Below are 14,868 nucleotides of genomic sequence, written 5' to 3' on the forward strand. Positions count from 1 at the left end.
TGAGCTCTCCATAATGTTTGGGAATCGGAAGGAGCGCGACATTACCAGCTGCAACGCTACCAGATTCAGAGCTATGCGAAATAGAAGGAACGACTGTCTTCATTCTATCAAGGTCTGACTACGGGAGACTAGCGCTACATGGGTTTGATCTCCCAGTTCAAACTTCAAGACACCAAAATCGTCGCCCCGAACGTCCGAGATGGATACGGAAATCTTATTTTCCCTGAGAAGTACAGCACGAAACTTGACGCGTCAACCGATCTTTATCGATGAGATCGAGCGTCCTTCTTCACGTTTCCTCTTGTTTTTCTCCAATAGCGTTTACCTTGCTCCCCATCTCTTCATCTGCGCATAAATTTACTCGCTCGTCTTCAGAGCAAAAATCGCCGAGATGTCGTCTTGGCCGCAGTGTTTTGGTGACAGCGCCGTTAAAATGGGTGAGTTCACCACTTAGTATCCCAATCTCAGTGATCGTAACCTGTACAACCACCTTACTCTAGCTATCCCAACTCATCAACAATGATCAGGCTTGGGGCTTCAAATACCAACGATATTTATAGTAAACAATATTCCTGCAGGCCGCTCGGCCTATGCCTAGTGATAGGAGTGAGAATGTCTGGTTTTCCCTATTGCGATTTGAAGGCCCAACGGGCAAGATCAGCTTTTAACTGCGAATCAAAAGGTGCTACACTGTTATGGACGGGGGATATGATTTACTTGGATGATAATGAGACACGCTAGCAACTTGAAAGAGTGAACTTGCACCTCGGCATCATGTATTGTTAAAGACGAGAAATGCTACTTGACCACCACCTTCTTCGATTAATACTCCACCACATACCTCTTCCCATCTGATTGCAAAGCATCCCAGCTAAACATACCGACGCGCCCCGACAACCACGCTGCATCTACCTCCGTGATCACAGGCCCACGACCTCTGACATCCAGCCAGTTTATCGCTTTCGTGTTCATCGTGAGCATATCTTCTTCGTCGGAGTCGGTTGCCAGCGGATTCAAGAAACCCCATTGCGGGGCGCTCGCAGCACGTACCCGCGCTTGGATCAATCCCCTCAATGCGTGAGTAGTGAAGCGATTGCAATTCTTCACTCGCAACTTCGTCATCCTGGGCGCCATATAATGCTCCTCCTCCGAGTTGCTCTCGAAAGGCCCAGTCATGGCGTCGAAATATGCGTCGTCAACGCAAGCACAATTGTCAAGGGTGAGACTGCTCCCAGACCAATGACGGAGCACGTTGACGAAGTTTTTGGATGCGTCCATGTTCTCGAACGTAAGGTAGTCGGTGTAGCAGATGCGAGTGAGGGTGTTGACTTTACAGTCTGTGATTATTGTGGACGAGAGGTGGGCTGCTCTGAGGACTGCAAAAACAAGTTTGAGAACATCACTGTTGTCCAGTTTCTCCAATGCGAGAGTGTGTAAACGGCCGAGCGAAAACGCAGGCCCGGTCACAACGCCCGAGTATATATCAAAGTGAACGTCACAGAGACTGAGGTCGTCGAGCATGGGGAGCTCGCTAAGGGTTCGGAGCGTCTGCCACAACGAGAGCCCCTGTGCGCCTGCGCTGAAAGGACGGTAACGGGAGATGGATACAGATGTGATTCTTATCATACAAGCGATTTGAACCGGTTTTTGTAGTAAGCCATCCTGGAAGCAGCGACCGCTGACGTCCAGCGTGTCTAATACAGGCGCAACTAGGGGTCTATGAGAAGGCTGTTTTCGCTTGGAATCTCCATCGTCGATGGCGCTCGCCAGCTTGAGGCTCTGCAATAAGTTGGCAGGCCCGTCAAGATCGGTGAACAAGAAAGGAAGTGTATCGCTGTGCAACACCGAGATGTGTAGACGACGGATGCGGCCCCAGTGAGGTCGTAGCAACGCTCGGATGTTCTGGGCGCGCTGACACTCGACCTCATCAGGGGTGTCATGGTCAATAATGTTGCGCGCCACCATGATGTCCAGCGGAAGCGAACAAGACCACCGCAAACACGCTCGGATTGCAGAGATATCGGTAGGATTTTTGTCTACCGTAACCGTCATCCGAGTCCAAAACTCGGGCACAATTGCCGTGACATCACACCAGCGAGAACAAACTGCAGCGACAGCAAATGGAAACAAAGTAGGGGAGAGCGGTTCTTCGTGCGTCCAGTCTTCGCACAAGCGGTTAGAATGGGATGATTCTAGTTGCATGGCTCTGTTCTCCACGTATACGAGACGGAAGATCCTCAAAAGAAGCTCGGTAGGGAGGTCAGTGGCTGGAGCGCGAGGCTTTGGGCCTGAATGTAAGAACAGTGAAGAGCTGCGCGCAATCATAGCAGTCGAAAACGCTGATACGGCACTTTGCTGACTCTGCGATGCGTCCTGAATCCAGGTCGCCTGAAGTCAGTGAATCAATTGAAAAAAATCACCCGAAATATGCTCACCATCATGATAATTGTGGGCTCCTACCCTTTAAAACTTGATAAAAAGTGCGGTCACAGGAGTTGTAACGTTGAATATAGGACGAAGTTCAGTCTTGTGTTGGTCTTGCCAGTGTTTTCGAAGTCCGCCTGGGAGCGGGCAGAGTGCTCAGCGCCCAGCGCTCAGACTTGTCAGTGCATGCCATAAGACAGACCCGGCTCCAACGCGGATCGGTCACTGGAAGGCGCAAGCTGCGCATACTAAGAAGCTTAGTAAGTATGTTTGATTCGCTGCCAGTCACGACTCACGGTGATATGCGACTGACCTCCGTCCTAGATAGAGAATGCTTCTGACAACGCCCGCTGTGATGACGTGCATTGTCTTGGACTTCAATGTCGATCACTTCGACCGGCAATTCGATTTTGATGTCCCATAGACAAGGTTGTACGAAGGTAGCATCACCAAACCGCAGTGCACCTAACCCTCCCGTGATACAATAATATTGCTGGAAATCCGCGGTGAGTTCTTTGTCTGATCTCTCTCGTACACCTGGCACATGATAGTGTTATCATAGTCAAGTCGCCGAAGTTGGAACAGAAGAAGGTCAAGTATTGCACTGTGGGATTTAATAAACACCGATGGGTTTTACGGCATGATGTGTACAGTTGAAAGAACTTTAGTTGGGCTTAGGAACCCGGACCTACCGACGAAACAGGCGCGTCATAGTCGTCTTCTTTCTACTGTAGCTTCTCATTTCAGGTTTGAGATAGTGGCGATCGCAGTAAATATCCACCGGACCAATCATTCTGGCCGCATCGGCTGGCTGTCATGAGTCACGATGTTAGTGGCTGCACCAATTATGGTGAGTTATAACGAGTGGGAGCTTGACCGCACGCTAATAAAAACAAGTATAATCTCAGTCTCTTGAAAGAAGCTCGGTATAACAAGCTATGTACCTAATAAAAACAAGTATACTAATGACTCGTCAGTTTAGTTTTCTAATTGATATAATGATACTAATAACTCACATCTCAGTCTCTTGAAAGAAGCTGAGATGCGTTCGTGCTACTGCTGGCGTTTATATAGTAAGTTGTATAGAAACGGAATATATCAGAACGGAAAAGGAAAACATATTGTAGGACACGAGCCGATGTCAGTGCGTCGCTCGTCAAAGTCCCTTTTGGCTTGGGCTCGGACTTATCACTCTTTCTCTTCTACTATCTCGGATCGTTCGGTTTTCTTCGTCACTGATCCCTCGGATTGTTTGGACTCTAACACTCCCCCTCGAGCGCAAGCCAGGGACATTTGGCCTTGAAGCTTTTGCAGGCGCGGCCGAGGAAGTGGCTTCGTGAATGCATCGGCAATGTTATCGTTGGTCGGACAATAGAATAGCTGGAACGTTCCGTTCTTAACGTGAGAACGGATGAAGTGATAGCGGAGGTCGATGTGTTTCGTTCGCGATTGGAACTTTCCGTTTGATGCAAGTGCGATTGCCGCTTGGTTGTCGCAGAAGATGGGTGTGGGGAGTGGGGTAGGTTCATAGAGTTCACTGATGAGCAACTGCAGGTAAAGTACCTCTCTCGCAATGCTCATCAGCGCGATATACTCAGCCTCAGCTGTAGATAACGCGATCAGCGGTTGCTTCCTGGCACTCCATGCTATGGGACCTCCGTTAAGCATGACAATGTACCCAGACATCAAGTGTCTGTGCGGTTGCGATGCCCAGTCAGCGTCGACGAACGCTTCAATGCCTCCATCTGTGGAACCAAGGGTGAGCTTGAAGTCGGCTGTACCTTTTAGATACCGTAAAGCACGCTTACTGGCCTCCCAGTGGGTTCTGCCCAGGTTGCGCATGAACTGGGAAAGGGTGGCTACAGCGAACACGATATCAGGTCACGTGCTCGTGGCCGCGTACATGAGTGAGCCTATGGCCCGCTGGTAAGGTACGTCGCGCATCGCCTGCAGTTCTGTAGCTGTACCGGGGGATTGATCTATGGACAGGGTGGTACCAGGTTCCATTGGCGTTAGCGCATTCTTCGCGTCGCCCAGGTAAAACCGTTCGACTATGGTATCCACGTATGCCTTCTGGGAGAGGGTCAAGGTGCGTGCTTCACAATCTCTCATTACCTTCAATCCTAGGAGCCAGTTGAGTTCGCCCAGGTCTGAAATCTCAAAGTATTTGAGCAGCTGTGCTTTGAAGCGGTTGATATGGGAGATGTGGTTGGCGGTGACGGCCATATCATCGACTGATATGGTGATGATGATGTGCTCCTCTTTGGTGCGTTTGAAATAGACAGCCTGATCTACCCTGGAATGCATGAACCCCAGTTTTGCGAAGACGCTCGCTAGCTCTTCGGCCCACTCGAAGCCCGCTTGCTTCAGTCCAGGTAAGCTTCTCCGCAACTTCAACACCTTTCCTTGTTGATCATCCTTCAGATAGCCGGGTGGCGCCCTCATGTATATCTCCTCCTGGATACTCGCATAAAGGTACGCACTTTTGATATCCACCTGGTGTATCTCCCAGTCTCGCTGTGCGGCCATGGTTAGAACAGTTCGTATGGTGCTCATATTGGTGGTGGGTGCGAACGTGTTGAAGTAATCGACTCCGTACTGTTGCCTTTGACCGTTCGTGACGAGACGGGCCCGAAGTTTCAACTTCTCACCATCGGGACCGCATTTGGTAGCCAAGACGAAGTGACACGGTATGAGGTTAGCGCTGTGAGGTGCATCTACGATGTCCCAAGTCCCGAGTTTCTCTAGTTGACTTATCTCGTAATCTAGCGCTTCCTGCCACTCAACTCCATCAGGTCGGTTCAAGGCTTGTTGTAGGGTTGGTTCTGGTTCTGTGGCGGCCAAAGCAAGATGGATATGGGAGTCTTCATCAAGTAGGTCTAGCTCTGATGCCTCCAGTAGGGACTCAATTGCGACTGACACCGTTTCCCCTTCTTGTAGTCTTGCATAGTAGCCAGGAAGTGGTCTACTTCGCGTGACGCGTGGCACTGGCGGTGGTGTGATAGAGTGTTTGATGGTTGGTCTGGGTGGAGTAGTGGGAGGTTGGGGGATGGTCTGGACGCTAGGTGCGTTGCTGGGATCGCTGGTGGCGGTAGAGCCGTTTGGCTCCCCCTCGTCCAGTACATCGTCGGCCACTACGACCTCTATGGGCGCAAAAGTAATGTTCCGCTCCACTGAGACTCGATGCTTTGTTGGCCAGTAAACTCTATATCCCTTGCTCTCTGCGTCGACTCCAACAAAAATCGCTTCTTCCGCCCTTGCCTCTAACTTCCCCGCCTCCAGTAGATGGACATATACCTTCGTCCCGAACTCGTGCGCTTGGGCCAGGTTCGGCTTCGCATGACGAATGATCTCGTAGGGAGTAGTACCGGGGGTTGCGCAGGAAGGGAGTCAGTTCTTTAGCCAGGTTGTGTAGCTGATCGCTTCTGCCCACAGGTACTTCAGCAGATCCTTGGCGATGAGTATCGCACAGGCGTGCTCGACAAGCGTTCGATTGAGGCGTTCTGCAACACTGTTTTGTTGGGGTGAGTCGTGTACCGTTAATTGGCGCTTGATCCCTTGCTGACGCAAGTACTCGTTGAACTCAGCGCTCAGATACTCTCCCTCTCGATCCGAACGGACTTTCGCTAGGCGGACTCCAGGCAATTGACGCGCTAGCCACGCTTCATAGGCTTTGAAGGCGGTGAGAGCTTCACTCTTGAGTTTTAAGAACTGAAGCTTCATTTGGCGGCTGTAGTCGTCGGTAAAGCTAATGTAGTACAGGCAACCACCTAGACTTGTCATTTGCGCTGGTCCCCACAGATCCGTGTGCACCAATTCGCCATAGGTGAGTGCACGGTTGCTACTTTCATCCGGGAAAGGCTTGTGAACTGACTTCGCTTTGACACAAACATCGCAGAATTCGGGTTTAGAGCTACTATTGAGTTCTACCCCTGTGATCAATCCCTTCTTGACCGCGTCTAGGACGGCAGTCTGGGATACATGACCTAGCATGCGATGGGCCTCATTAACGGTAAGCTTGGTCATTGCAATGTTCGCATGATGCTTCTGACGGCTGGCAATGATGCTATATAGCCCCTTGACCTGAGGGATTTCAGCAATGACGCGACGGGAGGGTCCCTTCGATAGGATCTTGCACATGCGGCCCTCGAATAGGATGGCTAGGCCACCTGCTGTGATGTGATTGGTCGAAATGAGGGTGAAGGCCATGGTGGGTGCATATAGGGCATTCTTTAGTGTTACCGTGGTACATCTATTGCCAAGTGGCAGGTTGATTTCGACGTCTCCTCGACCTATCGCGCTAAGAGTTGAACTGTCCGCAGTATGGACGTCTTGGGGAGCAATGCTAACGAAGTTGTTAAACTTTGATCGATCTGGGCAGAAATGCGACGTTGCACCCGAGTCCACGATCACTCCTCTCTTCTCAATGGGTAGGCCCAAATCCCTCGCTACACTTGCCAAGTCTGAGGTGACAAAGGCGTATTGGTCCTGCGGCTCGGTTTCTGCCGCTGAATTCGCCGCCTGCTTAGGTTGTTTCTCCCCTCTCTTCCTCTGCTGGTTGGGGCCTTGACCCTCTTTTCCCCCTCCAGGCCTCCAACAGTCCGTTTTATAGTGACCCTTGTGGTTGCAGTTAAAACAGGTGACATTGGGGTTTGTCTTATTGGTGGAGGAAGGTGAGGCATGCCCTTTTCCTCTCGTCTCCTTCGCAGCGAGGGCAGCGCTAGCTCCCTTCTTGCTGGGATGTTGATTGGTGAGTTGCCGATGTTCGTACTCTTCGGTTATAATGGTGACTAACTCGTAGGAGGTGACAGGGGTTTTTGTGATCTTTGCGGCTGCAGTGATGGAGGATAGGAGTGGGCGGTATGATTCAGGGAGAGAGCCGAGGATAATGGCATGGAAATCGGTATCAGCTATCGCTACGCCCATGCCCGCAAGCAATTCGCGGAGCCTCATGAGGTCGGCAAAGTGGGATCTAACATCTCCTCCCTCGTCACACTTGGTCTCCTGCATTCGACGTCGTAAGTCTATTTGCACAAGCTCCGTCTTGCCCTCATGGATCTGACATATTTCTTCCCAGATCTTGGATGCATCTCTTAGCTTCTGGACGCATAACAGCAGCCGATCGGTGATGGTGCTGAATATTTGCTGTTTTACCAGTGAGTTCTTCTGGTGGTACTCGTCAATTCTCTTATCAAGATCGTCGTAGTCCGCCTGCATTGGGGTCGTCCCATCTGGCTTCACGATGGCCTTCGTATCCGGGTGAATCGCGAAGGGTTTAGGTTAACTTGCTTGACCGTCGGTATACCACATCAGACCTCTTGCCCCTATGGCTGTTAACGTCCGTTCCTTGTAGGTTATCCAGTTTGAGCCATCTTCAGCAAGCTTCGGGATGTTAAGCAGGGTTGTGTTGGAGCTGGGGAGCGAAGTATCCATGGTCGAGACAGGGCTCATAACCTATGGTGAGTTATAACGAGTGGGAGCTTGACCGCACGCTAATAAAAACAAGTATAATCTCAGTCTCTTGAAAGAAGCTCGGTATAACAAGCTATGTACCTAATAAAAACAAGTATACTAATGACTCGTCAGTTTAGTTTTCTAATTGATATAACGATACTAATAACTCACATCTCAGTCTCTTGAAAGAAGCTGAGATGCGTTCGTGCTACTGCTGGCGTTTATATAGTAAGTTGTATAGAAACGGAATATATCAGAATGGAAAAGGAAAACATATTGTAGGACACGAGCCGATGTCAGTGTGTCGCTCGTCAAAGTCCCTTTTGGCTTGGGCTTGGACTTATCACTCTTTCTCTTCTACTATCTCGGATCGTTCAGTTTTCTTCGTCACTGATCCCTCGGATCATTCAGACTCTAACACCAATGCCTGCTGTTCCGTCTAACTAACTTACCCTGCAATACCCTTCACCAATGATAACACTGACCAAGCACACCATAAAGGGCTGAAAACTTTCTGAGATCTTTGCAAGGCAATCGTCCGAATGTTTCCACTCCTCGAAATCTCGGAGATCGCAGGATATACTGGCACCAGCAAGCATACAATCCAGTGGATCGTTCATTGCTACTACAAGAAAACCGGTCAAGCTTACAACAAGCACAAAAGAGTTGATCGGCCACGAAGAATACAAATAGACGATGTCAATGTAAGTATTTGTATAAGGAGATCGGGATTATTCTTATCGTGGCTCAGTACTTTCATGCCTGCGTGACTCGCCACCGTGATACATACCTGGATGAATTGCAGGAGGGTGTGCGGTACACGTCAAATGTCAATCCTTCTCTTTCGACGATCTGGAGAACTCTTCATAGGACTGGAAATACATATAAAAAGTAGGCTTGTCTGAGTCTCCAATTTTGATATTTCGGCAGTGTCAATGTCATACAAAGGCAACAAAAGCTGTTACAGAGCAAAATGTCGATTTTCACAAACAGCAATAAATCCAGCCGTTATCGACTCGGATACCTATACCTACTACAGCAGAAACGCTCATAATGCATAATGCATAATAATTCATAACAAATTAGAATACAATGACTTTTGGCACAAAAAGTGATCCATCATGGATAGTGATGGGCCTGGTTGGCAATGGATAGTTTGGTGTGGCTGAGAATGATTTTCGTTCCAGAAACAATAGAACTTCTACATTCATCATGAACACAAGGCTTGTGCATAGCCGTGCACAGCTCAATTAAGTACCACCTTCCTTCTTCACTTCCCCACCGACACTCACTCTCACCTATCGTCTGACCTTGCCATCTTATCAAAATGCCCTTTCAGTGGCTCGAGGATTTGGGCAAGGTTATCACAGTTCATTCGAGGTGGTCCACAAAGAGCGGATGCAAACAAGATGCTGCCATCCCCGCAGGCATCCCTAGTGTATTTCTCCTTCCATCACCAGAGCTCCCTTTGAATTCATCGTTAGTGCAGCCTGTTTCTGCGAGCAGAGAACCAGATCTCGAAGTCTCCACCAGTGTTTCTTCCACCGGATACTCCTGGAGTGTATCCCTTACCCGCGAAGCTTCCGATATGGCTCAGTTAGCTTTACCCTTGATACAGGGCATCGCAAGTTCAATCCCACTTGTGGGTGCTCCCATGTGATTGGCTATTGGTGGATTATTGTCAATCCTTCAAATTATTGATGTGAGGGCTTGTGATTGTGAGAATGATTCTTGGTATTCAAGGTTATCACAGAAACGTAGTCAGAATAAAGCGGACATAGATGCCCTCAAATTACGACTTTATCGACTAAGCGGCCATTTGTGTAACGCCCCACCTGTCCTAGATCCTCTTGAACAATCCCGGAGGGATTCCATAGTTAGGTATGCTCCGTGTTGATGCGTGCTTGAATTTACCCGACATGGAGTTGCACTCAGGATGCTGCAAGATACATCAACTCAACTAACAAGGTTGCATAAACATCGTCTCACGTACACATCTGTCACACAAGTCATCACCGGATGTTCCATTGCCATCGACCGTTATCTCTTGGAGTGTCTGGTTGTGTTCTATTCTCTAAAGATCGCTTGCATTTACTCACTACTACGCTTGATCAGTGGTTGTTCCAAATGCAACAAAGTCAAAATGCCATGCACGACGGGCAGGACTCCAATCACCAGAGGCCGGTCACCAGACGGTCCTCTGCTAGACCGAACACAACGCAATTGACTATCGCACTTGGTTGTATGACACTGATAGACGCAACAGGCTACGAGCATGCAATATCAGTGGACTTCTGCACCTCATTTCAGGTCCGTCTCGCTAGTGTAAAATCCGTCTCAGGGTTCCAAACTCACTGATCAAATCCTCTTTAGCAACTCAATGAGATGCTCCAAGTTCTGTTTAAGTGCGACTCGATTGAAGCTCGAGTTCAGAGACGGTATATGAAATCAGGCCAGTATGATTTGTGCATTGATGAGGGCACGCGAGTGACCCGACTGACAAGCCATGCATGGTCAGGAATCGAACCAGGCACGAAGATTGTCATGAGGGTCATCATCAAACAGGAGGCACCATTCTGGAGAATTTCATACAAATGTCATTTCTGTGGCACTATGAATCAGCTTGGCGTGGACACCGTGGAGTCTATCGTGTATTCACTTAAACGGGAGGCTGGTTGTTCAATTAATTGGTGAATACCTGTCTCTTCTGGGTCCTGACCGTGTCTAACAACCAGAAGTCAACAATGCAAATGACGGTTTCAGATCTCCCGCATACGGAGCAGTGCGGAGCAGAGCACTGGATCCTCTGACACGGATACCAATGAGATGACTGACACAGAAATGCACCTTATTCGTAACTTTCATGTCCAGCAAACTGTACGTTATCATAAAACTTCACGGGCAATCTTAAGCTGAACATTCAACGATGTCCCGCTCTCAGCAAGTGCGTGATTTCTTCTTCTGCGCTGAACATCTGATGTTGATGGTGCCACGGTGATTCCCGCTCTCAGCCTGTGTGTGATCTCATCTTTTAATTGCTTATCCGATGCTTATGGTGCCACGGCGATGATCCGCTCTCAGCTTGTGCGTGATCTTGCCTTTTCAGCTGCCAACCTGCTGATGGTTCTGTGGTGATGTTCCGCTCTCAGAGAGTCAGTAATTACATGCCTTGAGTTGCTTATCTGATCAGGCTGACGGCGTCACGGCGATGTCCCGCTCTCAGCCTGTGTGTGATCTCATCTTTTAATTGCTTATCCGATGCTAATGGTGCCACGGCGATGTTCCGCTCTCAGCCTGTGCGTGATCTCATCTTTTAATTGCTTATCTGATGCTAATGGTGCCACGGTGATGTTCCACTCTCAGCCTGTGCGTGATCGCGTGTTTTGATCTGCATTACTGGCACTAATATTGCGATGACAATGTCTCGCTCCCAGAGGGTGCGTGATCTTACCTTTTCAGCTGCCAACCCGCTGATGGTTCCGTGGTGATATTCTGCTCTCAGAGAGTCAGTAATTACATGTCTTGAGTTGCTTATCTGATCAGGCTGACGGCGTCACGGCGATGTCCCGCTCTCAGGTGGTGCGTGATCTCGTCTTATGAGCTGTTCACTGAACGATGGTGGTGTGATGCCGTTCTCAGATAGTATGTGATCTTGTCTGCTGAGCTTTTTACCTAATGGTGACTAGCCCAAGCCCGTTGTGCCTTCGGCACAGGAAGCAAGCAGAGCACTTCATGCTCTGCTGGAGGCACCTTCGGTGCCTTGTCTCACTGTGTCTACATATTATTTAATTATAATGAATCAATAATTTCTTACATTATATAGTTTTGTTTTAGTTATTATGGGATGTTGCACAAACAGTTTGACTGAAGGTTACCTGGGACACTGGCTTGCGATCCCGTGGCCTCGTGCCTCGGCCAGCGGGATGCATGCCAGTGTCCCAGGTAACCTTTAGTCAAACTGTTTGTGTCATGCTATTGACTCATACACTTCCTCCCAATTATCTGATTTCCTATTTCCCATGTCCCATGGTTCTGTGTCCCACTGTCCTGTTGTCCTGTTGTCCTGTGTCCTGTTGTCCTGTGTCCTGTGTCCTGTGTCCTGTGTCCTGTGTCCTGTGTCCTGTGTCCTGTGTCCTGTGTCCTGTGTCCCGTGTCCTGTGTCCCGTGTCCTGTGTCCCGTGTCCCGTGTCCCGTGTCCCGTGTCCCGTGTCCCGTGTCCCGTGTCCCGTGTCCTGTTTCCTGTGTCCTGTTTCCCGTGTCCCATGTCCCATCCTCCCATTGTCCTCCCATTGTCCTCCTGTCCTCCTGTCTTCCCATCCTCCTGTCATCCCATTCTCCCATTCTCCCATCCTCCCATTGTCCTCCCATTGTTCTCCCATCCTTCTGTTGTCCTCCTATTGTCCTCCTATCCTCTCATCTCCCCATTCACCCCATTTCTCCATTTTTCATCTTCCCATTCCCATGTTTACTCATTGCCCATTTTTCCCATCTTTATATTTTTGCATTTTCACACTTTCACATTTTCGCATTTTTCATATTTTTCTATTTGCTTGGTGTTCTTTTTCTATCCCAAAATCCCTTGTTGTGGCTATATTTTTATGTATACACAATTACAGTACATATACATCATTGTTGTTGGAGCCACCTGCCAAATCAGTCAACCCTTTCATACTAACGGACAAAGGTTTGCGCAAAATTCAAACTCCGCTTGACAGAACCACATGGCATTCCCTTTTTCAGCGCTCCAAGGGAAAAGGGATTCAAACAACCGATGCAAGCGACGCAACCAAAACTGCCGAAATACGCGGAATACACATCTCTCACGGTTTCCCCCATACCATTCTCCCTTACTTTATAGACTAGCCCAAGCCCGTTGTGCCTTCGGCACAGGAAGCAAGCAGAGCACTTCGTGCTCTGCTGGAGGCACCTTCGGTGCCTTGTCTCACTGTGTCTACATATTACTTACTTGTGTGAAATAAATAAATTCTTACATCTTACATTTTAAAAATATTATATAGTTTTGTTTTAGTTATGGGATGTTGCACAAACAGTTTGACTGAAGGTTACCTGGGACACTGGCTTGCGATCCCGTGGCCTCATGCCTCGGCCAGCGGGATGCAAGCCAGTGTCCCAGGTAACCTTCAGTCAAACTGTTTGTGTCATGCTATTGACTCATACACTTCCTCCCAATTATCTTGTCCCATGTCCCATTGTCCCATGTCTTGTTGTCCTGTGTCCTGTTGTCCCATTGTCCCATGTCCCGTGTCTCGTTGTCCCGTGTCCCATTGTCCTGTTCTCCCGTGTCCCATTGTCCTGTGTCCCATGTCCCATGTCCTGTTCTCCCATTCTCCCGTGTCCCATGTCCCATGTCCCATGTCCCATGTCCCATTGTCCCATGTCCTGTGTCCTGTTGTCCTGTTCTCCCGTGTCCCATTGTCCCATGTCCCATTGTCCTGTCCTCCTCTTGTCCTCCCATCCTCTTGTCCTCCTGTAGCCCTCTCATCCTCCCATTGTGTCCTCTTGTCCTCCTCTTGTCCTCCCATCCTCCCATCTTCCTATTCACCCCATTTCTCCATTCTCCATCTTCCCATTCCTCTGTTTACCCATTGCCAAATTTTCCCATCTTTATATTTTCGCAATTTTGCATTTTCACATTTTTCTACTTGCTTGGTGTTCTCTTTTCTCTTTTCCCCACAAAAATCCCAAAATCCCTTGTTGTCCTTCAATTTTTACTATTTATTATGTATTCACAGTTACAGTACATATAAAATTCATTGTTGTTGTGCAAAATGGAGGGCCAGTGAGCACTTGCCAATCCCATTGTGGCTCAATTTTTACAAATTCCCACGTTTGGACAGTGAGCTCGTATAGTAAGGGACAACGGTTTTTTCAAATTCAAACTCCGCTTGACAGAACCACATGGGATCTAAGAAGAAAGGGAGACTGGTTTTGTGGCTGTGTGTGGGAGACGCGTATCTCGCCAACGCCGCTTATTTCGCCAAAGGCCACATGGTTTGCGCTTACCTCACTAAAACCTCGATTTAGAAATTTCGCATGGTTCTGTCAATCGGAGTTTCAATTTCAAAAAACCGTTCTCCCTTACTATACGACCTCACTGTCCAAAATTGGTTATATGTAAAAATTGAGCCACAACAAGGGGAGGAACACTAAGCAAATAGAAAAATGTGAAAACAACAATGATGTATATATGTACTGTAATTCTGTATACATAAAAATGCGAAAATATAAAGATAGGAAAAATGGGCAATGGGTAAACATGGGAATGGGAAGGTGGAGAATGGAGAAATGGGGTGAATGGGGAGATGGGAGGAGGAGGACGGGAGGATGGGAGAACAGGAGAACAGGAGAACAGGAGAACAGGAGAACAGGAGAACAGGAGAACGGGAGATAGGAAAGCAGAAAATAGGACAGAGACACGGGAGAATTTTTTGGGAAGGGCAAGAGTCAACAGCAAGACACAAACAGTGAGACTGAAGTTTACCTGGGACACTGGCTTGCATCCCGCTGGCCGAGGTACGAGGCCATGGGATTGTAAGCCAGTGTCCCAGGTAAACTTCAGTCTCACTGTTTGTGTCTTGCTGTTGACTCTTGCCCTTCCCAAAAAATTCTCCCGTGTCCTCTGTCCTCAGAACTAAAATAAAAGTATATAGTATTTTGTAAATGTAATTATGTAGACATGTGCCAAAGGCACAACGGGTGTGGGCTAGTCCTTTTTTCAGCGACCTTACCGACGCAACCGACACCATGTGCGCTACGCGGAAATGCCCAAATCCTCCCACATTCCCCCCCTCCCTTCTCCCTTACTTTTTAAGATTACTTTTTAAGATTTAAGATGTCCCGCTCTCAGCCAGTGCGTGATTTTGTCTTTTGAGTTGCTTACCCGATGGTGATGGTGCCACGGCGATGTCCACCTCTCAGCCAGTGCGTGATTTTGTCTTTTGCGTTGCTTATCTGATGCTGATGGTGCGA

The 14,868-nt window shown here is 48.6% G+C and overlaps 5 protein-coding genes across 5 annotated transcripts; 3 read left to right on the top strand and 2 right to left on the bottom strand.

Annotated features, from left to right (window-relative positions):
• Positions 1-793: 793 nt before the first annotated feature.
• EDB91DRAFT_809920 (uncharacterized protein) lies at positions 794-2,776 on the bottom strand. The gene is made up of 3 exons (XM_041328466.1): positions 2,721-2,776; positions 2,436-2,672; positions 794-2,373 (listed from the first exon to the last, which is right to left on the bottom strand). The coding sequence occupies exons 2-3, from the start codon at positions 2,439-2,441 to the stop codon at positions 823-825; spliced, it is 1,557 nt and encodes a 518-aa protein (XP_041172633.1). The 5' UTR covers positions 2,442-2,672; positions 2,721-2,776; the 3' UTR covers positions 794-822.
• Positions 2,777-8,296: 5,520 nt separating this feature from the next.
• EDB91DRAFT_809926 (uncharacterized protein) lies at positions 8,297-8,998 on the top strand. Its single transcript, XM_041328467.1, has 3 exons — positions 8,297-8,582; positions 8,630-8,769; positions 8,827-8,998. Exons 1-3 carry the CDS (start codon positions 8,421-8,423, stop codon positions 8,930-8,932), a joined length of 408 nt encoding a protein of 135 aa, XP_041172634.1. The 5' UTR covers positions 8,297-8,420; the 3' UTR covers positions 8,933-8,998.
• Positions 8,999-9,072: 74 nt separating this feature from the next.
• On the top strand, positions 9,073-9,857 carry EDB91DRAFT_1339007 (uncharacterized protein). The gene is made up of 3 exons (XM_041325647.1): positions 9,073-9,580; positions 9,632-9,759; positions 9,814-9,857. The coding sequence occupies exon 1, from the start codon at positions 9,206-9,208 to the stop codon at positions 9,536-9,538; it is 333 nt and encodes a 110-aa protein (XP_041172635.1). The 5' UTR covers positions 9,073-9,205; the 3' UTR covers positions 9,539-9,580; positions 9,632-9,759; positions 9,814-9,857.
• Positions 9,858-11,850: 1,993 nt separating this feature from the next.
• Positions 11,851-12,246, bottom strand: EDB91DRAFT_1085711 (uncharacterized protein; the record flags this gene model as incomplete). Its single annotated transcript, XM_041315929.1, has 1 exon — positions 11,851-12,246. The coding sequence occupies one exon, from the start codon at positions 12,244-12,246 to the stop codon at positions 11,851-11,853; it is 396 nt and encodes a 131-aa protein (XP_041172636.1).
• A 1,551-nt stretch (positions 12,247-13,797) lies between these two features.
• Positions 13,798-14,290, top strand: EDB91DRAFT_1085712 (uncharacterized protein; the record flags this gene model as incomplete). Its single annotated transcript, XM_041315930.1, has 3 exons — positions 13,798-13,890; positions 13,924-14,006; positions 14,134-14,290. 3 exons carry the CDS (start codon positions 13,798-13,800, stop codon positions 14,288-14,290), a joined length of 333 nt encoding a protein of 110 aa, XP_041172637.1.
• Between the last annotated feature and the right edge of the window lie 578 nt (positions 14,291-14,868).

The sequence above is a fragment of the Suillus paluster genome, assembly GCF_016628075.1.
Source record: "Suillus paluster strain FC165 chromosome Unknown EDB91scaffold_77, whole genome shotgun sequence".
Classification (NCBI taxonomy): domain Eukaryota; kingdom Fungi; phylum Basidiomycota; class Agaricomycetes; order Boletales; family Suillaceae; genus Suillus; species Suillus paluster.

Bases quoted from the DNA above. Each gene is read 5' to 3' on its own strand.
- EDB91DRAFT_809926 (XM_041328467.1), top strand. From the start codon at position 8,421: ATGTTTCCACTCCTCGAAATCTCGGAGATCGCAGGATATACTGGCACC. The intron at 8,583-8,629 runs GTAAGTATTTGT...ATCGTGGCTCAG, and splicing joins TACAAATAGACGATGTCAAT to TACTTTCATGCCTGCGTGAC. The intron at 8,770-8,826 runs GTAGGCTTGTCT...TGTCATACAAAG, and splicing joins ACTGGAAATACATATAAAAA to GCAACAAAAGCTGTTACAGA.
- EDB91DRAFT_1339007 (XM_041325647.1), top strand. From the start codon at position 9,206: ATGCCCTTTCAGTGGCTCGAGGATTTGGGCAAGGTTATCACAGTTCAT.